At 41.0% G+C, this 15,956-nt stretch overlaps 1 protein-coding gene across 2 annotated transcripts; it reads right to left on the reverse strand.

The window, feature by feature from the left end:
* Positions 1-3,109: 3,109 nt before the first annotated feature.
* On the reverse strand, positions 3,110-9,987 carry mrps34 (mitochondrial ribosomal protein S34). 2 transcript variants are annotated; one of them, XM_071412288.1, is made up of 5 exons: positions 9,881-9,987; positions 8,988-9,191; positions 8,392-8,547; positions 7,532-7,574; positions 3,110-3,817 (listed from the first exon to the last, which is right to left on the reverse strand). In XM_071412288.1, the coding sequence occupies exons 2-5, from the start codon at positions 9,150-9,152 to the stop codon at positions 3,528-3,530; spliced, it is 654 nt and encodes a 217-aa protein (XP_071268389.1). In that variant the 5' UTR covers positions 9,153-9,191; positions 9,881-9,987; the 3' UTR covers positions 3,110-3,527. The 2 variants fall into 2 exon arrangements, with proteins under 2 accessions (XP_071268389.1, XP_071268394.1); XM_071412293.1 differs by having other exon boundaries at positions 9,637-9,930.
* Between the last annotated feature and the right edge of the window lie 5,969 nt (positions 9,988-15,956).

Below are 15,956 nucleotides of genomic sequence, written 5' to 3' on the forward strand. Positions count from 1 at the left end.
AATTAAATATTAATGGTCTCATCATAGATGATGCCACATTAATCTCTAACTTTAGTTGCAAATTCTACAGGAATTTATATAGTTCTAAGTATTGTGAGGTTTCCTCAACTCTTTTTTTTTTACTCTGGGGGATGTGAAATCAATTGGGGATGCTGTGAGGGAACAGTGTGATGACCCTATTATAGTTGAAGAGATCATTTATTCTATTGAACACGTTAAATAATAATAAGTCTCCTGGGACTGATGGTATATCTGCTGAGTTTTACAAAACTTTTCTCAACAGTTAACCCTATTTATGTTGGAGGTCTTTTCTGAAAGCATTGCAAATCATGCTCGCCCTCCCAGTTTGACTCAAGGTCTGATTACATTAATACCTAAGCCAAAGAAAGACTTGCTTCGCCTCGATAATTGGTGTCCAATCTGTCTGCTCAATAACGACTACAAAATATTATCCTCTATATTTGCAAAAAGAATGAAGGCAGTATTGGACTCAATTATAGAAGAGACCCAATCTGGCTTCATGAGGAATAGACATATATCTAATAATATCCGACTGGTGTTAGACCTTATTGACTATTCTGATCTAATCTTCCAAGATAGTTTTGTCTTCTTAGACTTTTATAAAGCCTTCGATACAGTGAAGCATGAGTTTCTATTTCTCTCCCTTGAGAAATTTGGTTTTGGGGGAATATTTTGTAGTACTATTAAAGCTCTTTATATGAATGGGAACAGTTCCATTAAATTAAAGCATGGCGCTTCTTCTAGATTTGAAAAGAGGAATTAGGCAAGGTTGCCCAATTTCGCCTTACCTCTTCCTGCTTGCAACCCAACATATTACAAGTTTTGTTAAATCCAGCGATATAAAAGGGATCTCTATTGCTGACAGAGATATTATCATAAGTCAGCTTGCAGATGACACCATCCTCTTTTTGAAAGATGCTGACCAGATTCCTAGAGCAGTCGATGTGATAAATATTTTTTCCAAAGCATCTGGTCTTTGCCTAAACCTTAAGTGTGAATTGTTTGCTGTTAGACCGTGTGATACCCTCTATATGCAATATTCCAGTCAAGGAAAAAGTAACACCTTGGGATTACCATGTCTAAGAATCAACAGAAAAGATGCTCATTAAATTTCATACCTATTATTGAAAAAACCAAACAGAAGTTGAACCATTGGCTGCAGGGCGATTTATCCTTGAAAGGTTGAGAATTACTTTCTAAAGCTGAAGGTATCTCCAGACTTACTTATGCAGCCCAGTCTCTACAACTTGACAACAAAATAGGTAAAGACCAGATGCTTTTCAACTTCATCTGGAAAAAACGGTACACATTATATTAGGAAATCTGTCGTTATGAACGCATATGAATATGGTGGTCCCAATTTTTTTTGATTTTCCTTCTTTGAATAATACTGTTAAGATAAATTGGGCTAAGCATTTTTTAAAGAATCCAACTTCAATTTGGAATTTCATCCCTCATATCTTCTCCCATTTTGGTGGCTTCAATTTTGTTACTTTGTAACTATAACATTGATAAGATTCCTACAAAATGATCTGCTTTTCATAGACAAGTATTAGCGTGGTCGTTAATATATAAAAACAATTACCACACAAATACATGCTTGTTAATAAGGTCAAAGAGGTCTCTTTCAGAATGATCCATAAGTATTACCCTGCAAATCATTACCTGAAGAAACTCAAAAAAGACATTAACATTAACTGTCCTTTGTGTTGAGCATCCAGAAATAGTTCTGCATTTATTTTGGCATTGTCTACATGTAAACAAAAAAAAAATATGGAAAGATATTCATAGCTTTAATTGTTAATACTCTTGATGACTTGTTTTTTTATTGGAGAATGTGCTGCTCGGTTTCCTTAACCATAATATGGATAAAGAAAAACAATTTTACCTTAAATCTAATTGTGCTAATGGAAAAATGTAATATTCATAAATGTTAATTAACGAATAGAAAAACACTCTTACGTGTTTTCTATTAGGAATTCAAGCAGTACATTAAGACTGCTCTACATTCTTCTAATAAGAAAGCTGTTAAAACAATCAATGTGTGTGTTTCTTTTAAGGTCTTTGTATAACCTGTAATTTGTTGTACCCCTAGCATATGTTATCATTGTCTGTTTGTATATTGGTTTTTCTGCAATAAAATAAAAGATTCAAAACAAAAAATAAATATAAAAACAATTTAAAAAAAATGTAAAACAAAAGTGACATTCCTCCACAAATACGTCCCCAATCAATACTTTAAATTGCCCGAATGGCAACAGAACATCAAGATGAAATGTATTTAGAATTCTGTTCTAGCGATACGGTGCATTAAAACTAAAAGCAGATTTACCTGGCTCGGTGGAGATCCTTGGAACCTCAAGAGTTAACCAATCCTGTGAAAGGATTAGGCAACTCAGGTGTCTATGCTTCAACAGAAAAGTTAGATATGAAGTAGGGCCTTGTAAACAAAAAAAAGGGACTAATGTAGAGATCTATAAAGGTCTTCAGCAAAGTCCAGCCAAACCTTTTGACACAGGATGCAGTGATGAGTATCAAAACTGTCACTGTAACAAAACGAAGGGCACTAAAAGATGGCATCCAAAGGTTTAAGATTAGTAAAAGCTGCACTTTGATAAATAATATCACCATAATCAAAAACAGATAAAAAGGTTGACTGAATAATCTGCTTCCCACTGCTTAGAGAAAAGCACAATCTGTTTTTAAACTTCAAATCCATACGCCTAAGTATTTATATGCGGGAACACGTTCAATTAGAGAACCATCTAATGAGTGAACATGTAGTTAATCTGAAACATTCCTACGAGTTTAAAAACATGTATTTCGTTTAGCCCGTATCAAGCAAAAGGTTTATTTGATCGAATAGAAGTTTCGCAATGCTTAAATTGTTACGAGTGTACTGATTTTGAGTAGGACAAGTGACATCCCGGCAACTTTGATAAAAAACACGTTATATCAGAGTTGTCGAGACGGATATGGAATAATAATTGCTTTGACATGGGTGGGACAATAGTTTTGACTTATTATAGATCTTAACCCAGTTATCCAGTTAGAATGAATCCGTTTTAAGAAAAACTAAGAGTGCCCATTTTTTTCATAATGTAGTATTATATTTTACTATTTACAATACAAACACACAAGCATCACATTACAATATGCATAAGAGACAAGTGCCAGTTGTGGAAACCTTACAGCAAGCTGTCACTCAAGTCCATCTGATGATCCAAATTCTTTCTATTCAGAGGAATTGTTATAGAAGGCTCATATGAATGTAAAGGAAAACGGCTATAGCTGTGGTCCAATTCTCTACCCTTTTCCTGAGATGTGCACTCCTACACCTTCTCATGGATTTAAATGGAATGGATTGGTGCAAAGGATATGGTCAAAACTCCATGCTTGCACCAATTCAATACTTTGAGAAACAGAACGCAGCCTATGATCTATCCAAGTTGACATCACAGTCCCTTGCAGGTAACCTTTCACCCCCTTTCCTCTTGACCCCTCTCTCACACTGCTGTCCCCTCCCTCTTTTTCTCCTGACTTCTGAAGTACTCTTTGCTGAGTAGGACATCCCTCTTTAGGGGTAAGGTTGGCTCCTCAGCCGCCAACCCTAGCTCATCTTTCTGCCGCTGGGCGAGGAGCATGGCACGGAGCAGGGGCGGGTACGACACATAGCGTATGGGGGGCTCAGGAACAGGGTCGTAGAGTTTGAACTGCTCCTCCTCATGTTTGGGCACCAGACGCCAGTCATGGTACATCACCTTGTCCATCTCCTTCGCTTCACTCTCCTGCTTGCCTGTGGAAAATAATAATACACACAATGGTGACTTGGTCATCTTTTCCTAATCTCTTTTAACAACCACTGCTGTGATAAATATGTCAAATGACAGTAATGCGGAGGTAGTCTGGCCCATCAGCCGGCTCTCTCTGTCGAGACGTCTGGTTTCACAGCGCCTCAGAACGGGACTTGACTGGTAGTCTATGGCAGGAGCGGCGAAAACAGACACCGGTTTTAATTGACTGTTCTCTCAGTCCATCACCATCTAGCACAGGGGTCTCCAACCTTTTCTAGCATGAGAAAATTAAACATGTCAAGACCTACACATTTTTTCAAGCTTTCAAATAGGCACATTCTTCTCTTGTCCTCTCCCTGCAACTCTTCCCCAGGTCCTTAGTGTACTGTTCTCTGTCAATATAGCTGGTCAAATAATTGTTAATAAACCACTAAGGGGGGCACTATAAAATCTTTCCCCCCCAAATTCTGTTCAATATTTTCCCAAATTATGTTCCATTTTATATTGTTTGTTTTTTACTCTCAAAATTACAATTGTTTGTAGACAAACAACTAAGTTCCAATTCATGTCAATGCTTAAATCTGAAGACACTATTTTTTTTAGGTCTGAAATGTGCGATTAAAGAAAGTGCCATCCAATGTTCCGGTCTAGTGATGGTTTTGTACTGCTGCAGCTCATTTCATGTCAAGTTTGCAAATAACAACTAATAGATACAAATTACATACTTCCTCATGATATACTTCTGCCAGGTAAGCCTACTTTGCAGTTAACATTTAATGAGAAGGTTTTGGGGAAAGTATTTCTATCAACACACAAGACGGTAATCACATCAACTAGCTACACACGGAGTGATGGACAAACTTGCACATCACACAGACAGATGTGCAATTAATTGGCAGACATGTTAGGTTTGGCTTTTGAAGCCAATAGTGGCTGACCAGGGGTGGGATAATGTCAATGTTGCATTGGGTAGATATAGCAGCTGGGAGCTTGCGGTGGCTGATACTTGAGATTTGTTTATGACAGTTTTGCGGCAGAATACGTGAAAATTGCATGTACTTTCAGAATTGTTTGGCGAGCTACTCATATAGTGCCTTCGGAAAGTATTCAGACCCCTTGACTTTTTCCACATTTTGTTACGTTACAACCTTATTCTAAAATATCTACACACAAAACCCCATAATGACAAAGCAAAAACAGGTTTTTATTTATTTTTGCTAATTTACACACGGAAATATCATATTTACATAAGTATTCAGACCCATTACTCAGTACTTTGTATAAGCACCTTTGGCAGCTATTACAGCATTGAGTCTTCTTGGGTATGACGCTACAAGCTTGGCACAGCTGTACTTGGAGTTTATCCCATTCTTCTCTGGAGATCCTCTCAAGCTCTGTCAGGTTGGATGGGGAGCGTAGCTGCACAGCTATTTTCCAGGTCTCTCCAGAGATGTTAGATCGGGTTCAAGTCCGGGCTCTGGCTGGGCCACCCAAGGACATTCAGAGACTTGCGCCCAAGCCACTCTTGCGTTGTCTTGGCTGTGTGCTTAGGGTCGTTGCCCTGTTGGAAGGTGAACCTTCACCCCAGTCTGAGGTACTTAGTGCTCTAGACCAGGTTTTCATCAAGGATCTCTCTCTACTTTGCTCCGTTCATCTCTGCCTCAATCCTGACGAGTCTCCCAGTCCCTGCCTCTGAAAAACATCCCCAAAGCATGATTCTGTCACCACCATGCTTTACCGTAGGGATTGTGCCAGGTTTTCTCCAGACGTGACGATTGGCATTCAGGCCAAAGAGTTCAATCTTGGTTTCATCAAACCAGAGAATCTTGTTTCTCATGATCTGTGTCATTTAGGTGCCTTTTGACAAACTCCAAGTAGGCTGTCATGTGCCTTTTACTGAGGAGTGGCTTCTGTCTAGGCTGGTTGGTGGAGTGTTGCAGAGATGGTTGTCCTTTTGGAAGGTTCTCCCATCTCCACAGAGGAACTCTAGAGCTCTGTCAGAGTGACCATCGGGTTCTTGGTCACCTCCCTGACCAAGGCCCTTTTCCCACGATTGCTTAGTTTGGCCAGACGGCCACCTCTAAGAAAAGTCTTGGTGGTTCCAACCAAACTTCTTTCATTTAAGAATGATGGAGGCCACTGTGTTCTTGTGGACCTTTAATGCTGCAGACATTTTTTGGTACTGTTCCCCAGATCTGTGCCGAAACACAATCCTGTCTCGGAGCTCTACGGACAATTCCTGGTGCACTCTGTTCACAACATTAGCATCTGCCCATACCATAATCCCACCGCCACCATGGGGCACTCTGTTCACGTTAACATCTGCCTGGTACAGTTGAAACCAAGATTAATCCGTGAAGAGCACACTTCTCCAGTGTGTTAGTGGCCATCGAAGGTGAGCATTTGCCCACTGAAGTCAGTTACGACGCCGAACTGCAGTCAGGTCAAGACCCTGGTGAGGATGACGAGCACGCAGATCAGGTTCTCTGCGACGGTTTCTGCAGAAATTATTCGCTTGTGCAAACCCACTGTTTCATCAGCTGTCCGGGTGGCTGGTCTCAGACGATCCTGCAAGTGAAGCCGGATGTGGAGGTCCTGGGCTGGCGTGGTTAAAGGTGGTCTGCGGTTGTGAGGCCGGTTGAAAGTACTGCCAAGTTCTCTAAATATATGATGTGGCTTATGGTAGAGAAATTAACATGAAATTCTTTGGCAACAGCTCTGGTGGACATTCCTGCAGTCAGCATGCGAATTGCACGCTCTATCAACCTAAGACATCTGTGGCGTTGTGTGACAAAACTGGACATTTTAGAGTGGCATTTTGTCCCACGCACAAGGTGCACCTGTGTAAAGTCATGCTGTTTAATAAGCTTCTTGATATGCCACACCTGCCAGGTCGATGGATTATCTTGGCAAAGGAGAAATGCTCACGAACAGTTATGTAAACAAATTTGTGCAAAACATTTGAGAAATAAGTGGTTTGTGTGTATGGAAAATTTCTGTGATCTTTTATTTCAGCTAATGAGACCAACACTTTACATGTTGCGTTTATATTTCTGTTCAGTGTAATAGGCCAAGGCTACAGCTGTAGCAGGCTCTCCCTCTCCCGCCTCAATTTTAACTACACCCCTTTCAAGTCCCACATTAATGCACACTGTTGTCTAGCCCAATAGTTGGACTACAGGAGCCGATAGTATTCTTCAGTTACAACATGTTTGTGGCTTCCGTCTTCTGTTTACACACAGGTGTTCCGAGACACAGATAGCTAATTAGCCAATTATTCTTCAGTGTTTTCCATAAACAAGCGCTGTAACATGGAACCCTAACTCTATAAAGGTGTAATAATTTAACTTTTTAAAATATATTAACTCTTAAAAAAAACTCCCCCAGTCAGAAGATACTATTGTCAATAGGCACTTAAACTGTTACCAGGCTCTATGTGCCAGCAATTCGAGCCTGTGGAAGAAGTTAATGCTGAAGAAACCTAAACCTAGGCATTATTTCATCTGTGAGAGATTATGCAATGACAGAGAGGCATATGAAAAGCTTCTGAAATGCCATTCTGTGAAAACAAATAAAAAGGTTGTCATCTCTTATCTGTTCACGACCACTATCATGAATCACATGTCGGTACTACAGAGTACTACCGAGGAAAGCCAAACCTATTCTTTCTTCAGGAAGAGAGCATGATATAGGATGTGTGAATGGAAAATTCTCACCTTTATAGGTCAGGACTCCCCATGCTCTGCCGTGGTCCATGTTCTACAGAGAAGGCAGCAGAGTTATAAACATGTACACTACATTACCAAAGGTATGTGGACACCTGCTCATCGAACATCTCATTTCCAAATCATAGTTATTAATATGGAGTTAGTCCCCCCTTTCCTGCTATAACAGCCTCCACTCTTCTGGGAAGGCTTTCCACTAGATGTTAGACCTTGCTTCCATTGAGGTCGAGCATTGATGTTGGGCGATAAGGCCTGGCTCATAGTCGGCGTTCCAATTCATCTCAAAGGAGTTCGATGGGGTTGAGTTCATGGCTCTGTGCAGGCCAGTCAAGTTCTTCCACACCGATCTCAACAAACCATTTCTATATGGACCTCGCTTTGTGCACGGGGGTGCAATGCTGAAACAGGAAAGGACATTCCCCAAACAGTTTCCACAAAGTTGGAAGAAGAAAATCGTCTAGAATGTCATTGAATGCTGTAGCGTTAAGATTTCCCTTCACTGGAACTAAGGGGCCTAGACCGAACCATGAAAACAGCCCCAGACCATTATTCTTCCTCCACCAAACTTTACAGTTGGCACTATGCATTGGGGCAGGTAGCATCTGCCGAACCACGATTCGTCTGTCGGTCTGCCAAACAGTGAATCCATACATTGTAAGTGGTGTCCACATACACACACTATATATACACAAAAGTATGAGGCTTTATAGTCAGACTTATCAGTGTAATAACAGTGTTATAAGCCTCCACTCCCCTTCACCCTCTACCCCTGCAACTCCTTTCATTTACATTTAAGTCATTTAGCAGACGCTCTTATCCAGAGCGACTTACAAATTCCCCTCCCCACTCACTTCTGCAGTGTAGTCCACCTTGACCTTGGTGACCTGCCAGTAGCTAGGTGCTTCAGGGTGCTCTGTCAGCCAGGACTTGCGTGTGAACAGATGGCCCACCCCGAACATCTTGAGGCCAGACAGCAGGGAGAAGAGACGGCTCTCTCTCCTCACGTCCTGAATAGAAATAAAGCAGTTTTAGGGCTTTTTCCCCCGTTGTTCGAGGGCTAGGGTTCCCAGGTTTCTGAAATTCCCAGGTTTCCCTGAAAACACAGTTGGGAGGTTCACAGGATCTTGCAGAAATAAGCAGGAAATCCAGGAATCATACCAACCAGGATTTCAGGAAAACTTTTGGGAAATTTACCAGAATTTTGCAACCCTATCAAGGGAACAACAGTAGTCGATGGGATCTGGCATCAGAGACCCACAACTTTCTACTCATTATTCATTGTTAATAAAACTAACATGTATGCTTTCATTTGATAGAAATAACTAGAATTTCTGGTTGCTAGTTAAGTTCCCACTTTTTACATCTGGCCTGGGGCTTGAACCATCAACCTTTTGGCTACTGGTCCTGCTTTCTAACCTCTAGGCTACCTGGTGCCCCACACACATACCTGCCAGGCAAGCACAGGCAGGGTCTTCCTGGTGTGCGGTCGCGTCATGGTGTCGTAGTCCAGTGCGTACTTCTCAGACTCCCGTGGCCGATTCTTAAGCTCCCGGTACGCACGGATCTTCCGGGCCATCTCAGCGATCAGGCGGATGCGCTTCTTCTTCACCATGATTGGTCAATAATGTTGTGACTGGGTCTACTTCAGAACCTGGAGGGGGGGTGGTTACATTAGGGGTTATGCTCACAAAGGAGTAAATAAAGATAGTTATGACCATTTTACAACAGGGGTACTAATGAAGACATTCACAGATCTGATAACCTGGAGACACTCGCAGGTTTGATAAACTAGAATGACCCAAATACACTGAATGCAAACCCAGGTAAAAACAGAGTTTCTGGTCTGGTGTATTTAGGTGATGATTCTGATGATTCTGTTTCAGCAGATAGCTAGGTAGATACAAATTCACCAGACCATGGAACCCTAGTTTTTTCTGGGCCTGCATTCAGTGTACTCCTCAAGAGTCTGACTGTTATGTAAGATAGCAACATTCTAGTCATTAAGTAGCTAGTCATCATACTGTAGGCAATCCCATTAAAGCCACACATCTTTATTAAGAATCACAATCAATACTGTTAAATTGAATAATGATTACCGTTAAATAGCTAAATGCGGTCTGCTTAGGTTAGCTACTATTTCACGTGCTGGCACTGGCAATCTGTCTATCGCAAGCTAGCTAACATTACATATGTTAGCCAGAGAGCATGACACGCTAACGGTAGCGGGCTAGCTAGGTACTCCACTATTCAACACACATTATTCTTGTTATCACAATAAATAAATAAAAGAGTTGCTTCAATTTCCAAGGGATGTTTTATTTTGCATAACTAGATAGCTACCTGAGACTTGACCTCCACAACACACTGCTTCCTCCGAAATTGTCAAACGACGGACAAAATTCCTCCCTAGAATTATTAATACATTTATTTAGTTCCGGGATAGAAACCGTTCCGCTTTGAAACGTTTTGGGGGTGGTCACTCCGGGGACACTCCAGACTTACTTTTTGCTCTGCGTTGTTTGCAAAGTTATAACAAGCAAAATATAACTATTGTAAAATAGATTCTGTAAAATGTATATAATATGTATAAGATGGAAGTAGAAGCCCAAGTGTTATTGTTTATTAGTTTACTCCAATTGGGGTAGGGGTGGTAGGGATTGTGGGGAATAATTAAGGAAAATATATTCTAAAAATATGTATATATGTACACTACCGTTCAAAAGTTTGGAGTCAGTTAGAAATGTCCTTGTTTTCCATGAAAACATACATGAAATGAGTTGCAAAATGAATAGGAATTATAGTCAAGACGTTATAAATAATGATTTTTTTATTGAAATAATAATTGTGTCCTTCAGACTTTGCTTTTGTCAAAGAATCCTCCATTTGCAGCAATTACAGCCTTGCAGACCTTTGGCAATTCTAGTTGTCAATTTGTTGAGGTAATCTGAAGAGATTCCACCCCATACTTCCTGAAGCACCTCCCACAAATTGGATTGGCTTGATGGGCACTGCTTACGTACCATACGGTCAAGCTGCTCCCACAACAGCTCAAGAGAGTTGAGACCCTGTGACTGTGCTGGCCACTCCATTATAGACAAAATACCAGCTGACTGCTTCTTCCCTAGATAGTTCTTGCATAGTTTGGAGCTGTGCTTCAGGTCATTGTCCTGTTGTAGGAGGAAATTGGCTCCAATTAAGCACCGTCCACAGGGTATACCATGGTATTGCAAAATGGAGTGATAGCCTTCCTTCTTCAAGATCCCTTTTACCCTGTACAAATCTCCCACTCTACCACCACCAAAGCACCCCCAGACCATCACATTGCCTCCACCATGCTTGACAGATGGCGTCAAGCACTCCTCAAGCATCTTTTCATTTTTTCTGTGTCTCAAGAATGTTCTTCTTTGTGATCCAAACACCTCAAACTTAGATTTGTCTGTCCATAACACTTTTTTCCAATCTTCCTCTGCCCAGTGTCTGTGTTCTTTTGCCAATCTTAACCTTTTCTTTTAATTGGCCATTCTGAGAAGGCCAGCTTCTCGGAGTCGCCTCTTCACTGTTGACGTTGAGACTGGTGTTTTTTGCGGGTACTATTTAACGAAGCTACCAGTTGAGGACTTGTCAGGCGTCTGTTTCGCAAACTAGACACTCTAATGTACTTGTCCTCTTGCTCAGTTGTGCACCGGGGCCTCCCACTCCTCTTTCTAATCTGGTTAGAGCCAGTTTGTGCTGTTCTGTGAAAGGAGTAGTACACAGCATTGTACGAGATCTTCAGTTTCTTGGCAATTTCTCGCATGGAATAGCCTTTATTTCTCAGAACAAGAATAGACTGATGAGTTTCAGAAGAAAGTTCTTTGTTTCTGGCCATTTTGAGCCTGTAATCGAACCCACAAATGCTGATGCTCCAGATACTCAACTAGTCTAAAGAAGGCCAGTTTTATTGCTTCTTTAATCAGTACAACAGTTTTCAGCTGTGCTAACATAATTGCAAAAGGGATTTCTAATGATCAATTAGCTTTTTAAAATGAGAAACTTGGATTAGCTAACACAACGTGCCATTGGAACACAGGAGTGATGGTTGCTGATAATGGGCCTCTGTACGCTTATGTAGATAATCCATTAAAAAAATCTGCCGTTTCCAGCTACAATAGTCATTTACAACATTAACAATGTCTACACTGTATTTTTGATGAATGTGAAGTTATTTTAATGTACAAAAATGTGCTTTTCTTTCAAAAACAAGGACATTTCTAAGTGACCCCAAACATTTGAACGGTAGTGTATGAATATGTATGCATGTTTATATATATATATGTGTGTGTGTGTGTGAGTATGTATGTACAGTCACGGCCAAAAGTTTTGAGAATGACACAAATATTAATTTCCACAAAGTTTGCTGCTTCAGTGTCTTTAGATATTTTTGTCAGATGTTACTATGGAATACTGAAGTATAATTACAAGCATTTCATAAGTGTCAAAGGCTTTTATTGACAATTACATGAAGTTGATGCAAAGAGTCAATATTTGCAGTGTTGACCCTTCTTTTTCAAGACCTCTGCAATCCGCCCTGGCATGCTGTCAATTAACTTCTGGGCCACATCCTGACTGATGGCAGGCCAATCAATGCTTGGAGTTTGTCAGAATTTGTGGGTTTTTGTTTGTCCACCCGCCTCTTGAGGATTGACCACAAGTTCTCAATGAGATTAAGGTCTGGAGTGTCCTGGCCATGGACCCAAAATATCAGTGTTTTGTTCCCCGAGCTAATTAGTTATCACTTTTGCCTTATCATGCTGGAAAAGGCATTGTTCGTCACCAAACTGTTTCTGGATGGTTGGGAGAAGTTACTCTCGGAGGATGTGTTGGTACCATTCTTTATTCATGGCTGTGTTCTTAGGCAAAATTGTGAGTGAGCTCACTCCCTTGGCTGAGAAGCAACCCCACACATGAATGGTCTCAGGATGCTTTACTGTTGGCATGACACAGGACTGATGGTAGGGGTTGTCTTCTCCGGACAAGCTTTTTTCTGGATGCTCCAAACAATCAGAAAGGGAATTCATCAGAGAAAATGACTTTACCACAGTCCTCAGCAGTCCAATCCCTGTACATTTTGCAGAATATCAGTCTGTCCCTGATGTTTTTCATGGAGAGAAGTGGCTTCTTTGCTGCCCTTCTTGACACCAGGCCATCCTCCAAAAGTCTTCACCCGACTGTGCGTGCAGATGCACTCACACCTGCCTGCTGCCATTCCTGAGCAAGCTCTGTACTGCTGGTGCCCCGATCCCCCAGCTGAATCAACTTTAGGAGACGGTCCTGGCACTTGCTGGACTTTCTTGGGCGCCCTGAAGCCTTCTTCACAACAATTGAACCGCTCTCCTTAAAGTTCTTGATGATCTGATAAATGGTTCATTTAAGTGCAATCTTACTGGTAGCAATATCCTTGCCTGTGAAGCCCTTTTAAAGCAAAGCAATGATGACGGCACGTGTTTCCTTGCAGGTAACTATGGATGACAGAGGAAGAACAATGATTCCAAGCACCACCCTCCTTTTGAAGCTTCCAGTCTGTTATTCGAACTCAATCAGCATGACAGAGTGATCTCCAGCCTTGTCCTCGTCAACACTCACACCTGTGTTAACTAGAGAATCCCTGACATGATGTCAGCTGGTTCTTTTGTGGCAGGGCTGAAATGCAGTGGAAATGTTTTTGGGGGATTCAGTTCATTTGCATGGCAAAAAGGGACTTTGCAATTAATTGCAATTCATCTGATCACTCTTCATAACATTCTGGAGTATTTGCAAATTGCCATCATACAAACTGAGGCAGCAGACTTTGTGAAAATTAATATTTGTGTCATTCTCAAAACTTTTGGCCACGACTGTACAGTTGAAGTCGGAAGTTTACATACACTTAGGTTGGAGTCATTAAAACTAATTTTTCAACCACTCCACAAATGTCTTGTTAACAAACTATAGTTTTGGCAAGTCTGTTAGGACATCTACTTTGTGCATGACACAAGTAATTTTTCCAACAATTGTTACAGATTATTTCACTTATAATTCACTGTATCACAATTCAGGTGGGTCAGAAGTTTACATACACTAAATTGACTGTGCCTTTAAACAGCTTGGAAAATTCCAGAAAATGATGTCATGGCTTTAGAAGCTTCTGATAGGCTAATTGACATAATTTGAGTCAATTGGAGGTGTACCTGTGGATGTATTTCAAGGCCTACCTTCCAACTCAGTGCCTCTGCTTGACATCATGGGAAAATCAAAAGAAATCAGCCAAGACGTCAGAAAAAAAATTGTAGACCTCCACAAGTCTGGTTCATCCTTGGGAGCAATTTCCAAACGGCTGAAGGTACCACATTCATCTGTACAAACAATAGTACGCAAGTATAAACGCCATGGGGCAACGCAGCCGTCATAGCGCTCAGGAAGGAGACACGTTCTGTCTCCTAGAGATGAACGTACTTTGGTGCGAAATGTGCAAATCAATCCCAGAAGAACAGCCAAGGACTTTGTGAAGATGCTGGAGGAAACAGGTACAAAAGTATCTATATCCACAGTAAAACGAGTTCTACATCGACATAACCTGAAAGGCTGCTCAGCAAGGAAGAAGCCACTGCTCCAAAACCGCCATAAAAAAGCCAGACTACGGTTTGCAACTGCACATGGGGACAAAGACCGTACGTTTCGGAGAAATGTCCTCTGGTCTGATGAAACAAAAATAGAACTGTTTGACCATAATGACCATCGTTAAGTTTGGAGGAAAAAGGGTGATGTTTGCAAGCCGAAGAACACCATCCCAACCGTGAAGCATGGGGGTGGCAGCATCATGTTGTGGGGGTGCTTTGCTACAGGAGGAACTGGTGCACTACACAGAATAGATGGCATCATGAGGAAAGAAAAGTATGTGGATATATTGAAGCAACATCTCAAGACATCAGTCAGGAAATTAAAGCTTGGTCGCAAATGGGTCTTCCAAATGGACAATGACCACAAGCATACTTCCAAAGTTGTGGCAAAATGGCTTAAGGGCAACAAAGTCCAGGTATTGGAGTGGCCATCACAAAGCACTGACCTCAATCCTATAATAAATTTGTGGGCTGAACTGAAAAAGCGTGTGCGAGCAAGGAGGCCTACAAACCTGACTCAGTTACTCCAGCATTGTCAGGAGGAATTGGCAAAAATTCATCCAACTTATTGTGGGAAGCTTGTGGAAGGCTACCCGAAACATTTGACCCAAGTTAAACAATTTAAAGGCAATGCTACCAAATACTAATTGGGTGTATGTAAACTTCTGACCCACTGGGAATGTGATGAAAAAAATAAAAGCAGAACATTTTATTTATTTTTTATTTCACCTTTATTTAACCAGATAGGCTAGTTGAGAACAAGTTCTCATTTGCAACTGCGACCTGGCCAAGATAAAGTATATCAATTCGACACATACAACAACACAGAGTTACACATGGAATAAACAAAACATACAGTCAATAATACAGTAGAACATAAGAAAACAAAACGTCTATATACATTGACAAATGAGGTAAGATAAGGGAGTTCTTGCAATAAATAGGCCATGGTGGCGAAGTAATTACAATATAGCAATTTAACACTGGAATGGTAGATGTGCAGAAGATGAATGTGCAAATAGAGATACTGGGGTGCAAAGGAGCAAGATAAATAAATGAATACAGTATGGGGATGAGGTAGGTAGATAGGTAGATAGATGGGCTGTTTACAGATGGGCTATGTACAGGTGCAGTGATCTGTGAGCTGCTCTGACAGCTGGTGCTTAATACTAGTGAGGGAGATATGAGTCTCCAGCTTCAAAGACTTTTGCAGTTCGTTCCAGTCATTAGCAGCAGAGAACTGGAAGGAAAGACGACCAAAGGAGGAATTGGCTATGGGGGTGACCAGTGAGATATACCTGCTGGAGCACGTGCTAAGAGTGGGTGCTGATATGGTGACCAGTGAGCTGAGATAAGGCGGGGCTTTACCTAGCAGAGTCTTGTAGATAACCTGTAGCCAGTCGGTTTGGCGACGAGTATGAAGCGAGGGCCAACCAACGAGAGCGTACAGGTCGCAGTGGTGGGTAGTGTATGGGACTTTGGTGACAAAACGGATGGCACTGTGATAGACTGCATCCAATTTGTTGAGTAGAGTGTTGGAGGCTAAATAAATCATTCTCTCTACTATTATTCTGACATTTCACATTCTTAAAATAAAGTGGTTATCCTAACTGACCTAAGACAGGGAATTTTTACTAGGATTAAATGTCAGGAATTGTTTACAACTGAGTTTAAATGTATTTGGCTAAGGTGTATGTAAACTTCCGACTTCAACTATATATATATATATTTTCATTCGATAATGATAATCATCAGGATATTAATCAAATAATGTTTAAAAG

This window comes from Salvelinus alpinus, chromosome 1, assembly GCF_045679555.1.
Source record: "Salvelinus alpinus chromosome 1, SLU_Salpinus.1, whole genome shotgun sequence".
Lineage (NCBI taxonomy): Eukaryota > Metazoa > Chordata > Actinopteri > Salmoniformes > Salmonidae > Salvelinus > Salvelinus alpinus.

What these genes read in the sequence shown, in the direction of transcription:
- mrps34 (XM_071412288.1), bottom strand. Translation starts at nt 9,152, where the DNA reads ATGGTGAAGAAGAAGCGCATCCGCCTGATCGCTGAGATGGCCCGGAAG. An exon ending in TGCCTGTGCTTGCCTGGCAG is followed by an intron (nt 8,548 to 8,987) that starts GTATGTGTGTGG and finishes ATTTCTATTCAG; the next exon opens with GACGTGAGGAGAGAGAGCCG. An exon ending in GGGAGTCCTGACCTATAAAG is followed by an intron (nt 3,818 to 7,531) that starts GTGAGAATTTTC and finishes TATTTTCCACAG; the next exon opens with GCAAGCAGGAGAGTGAAGCG.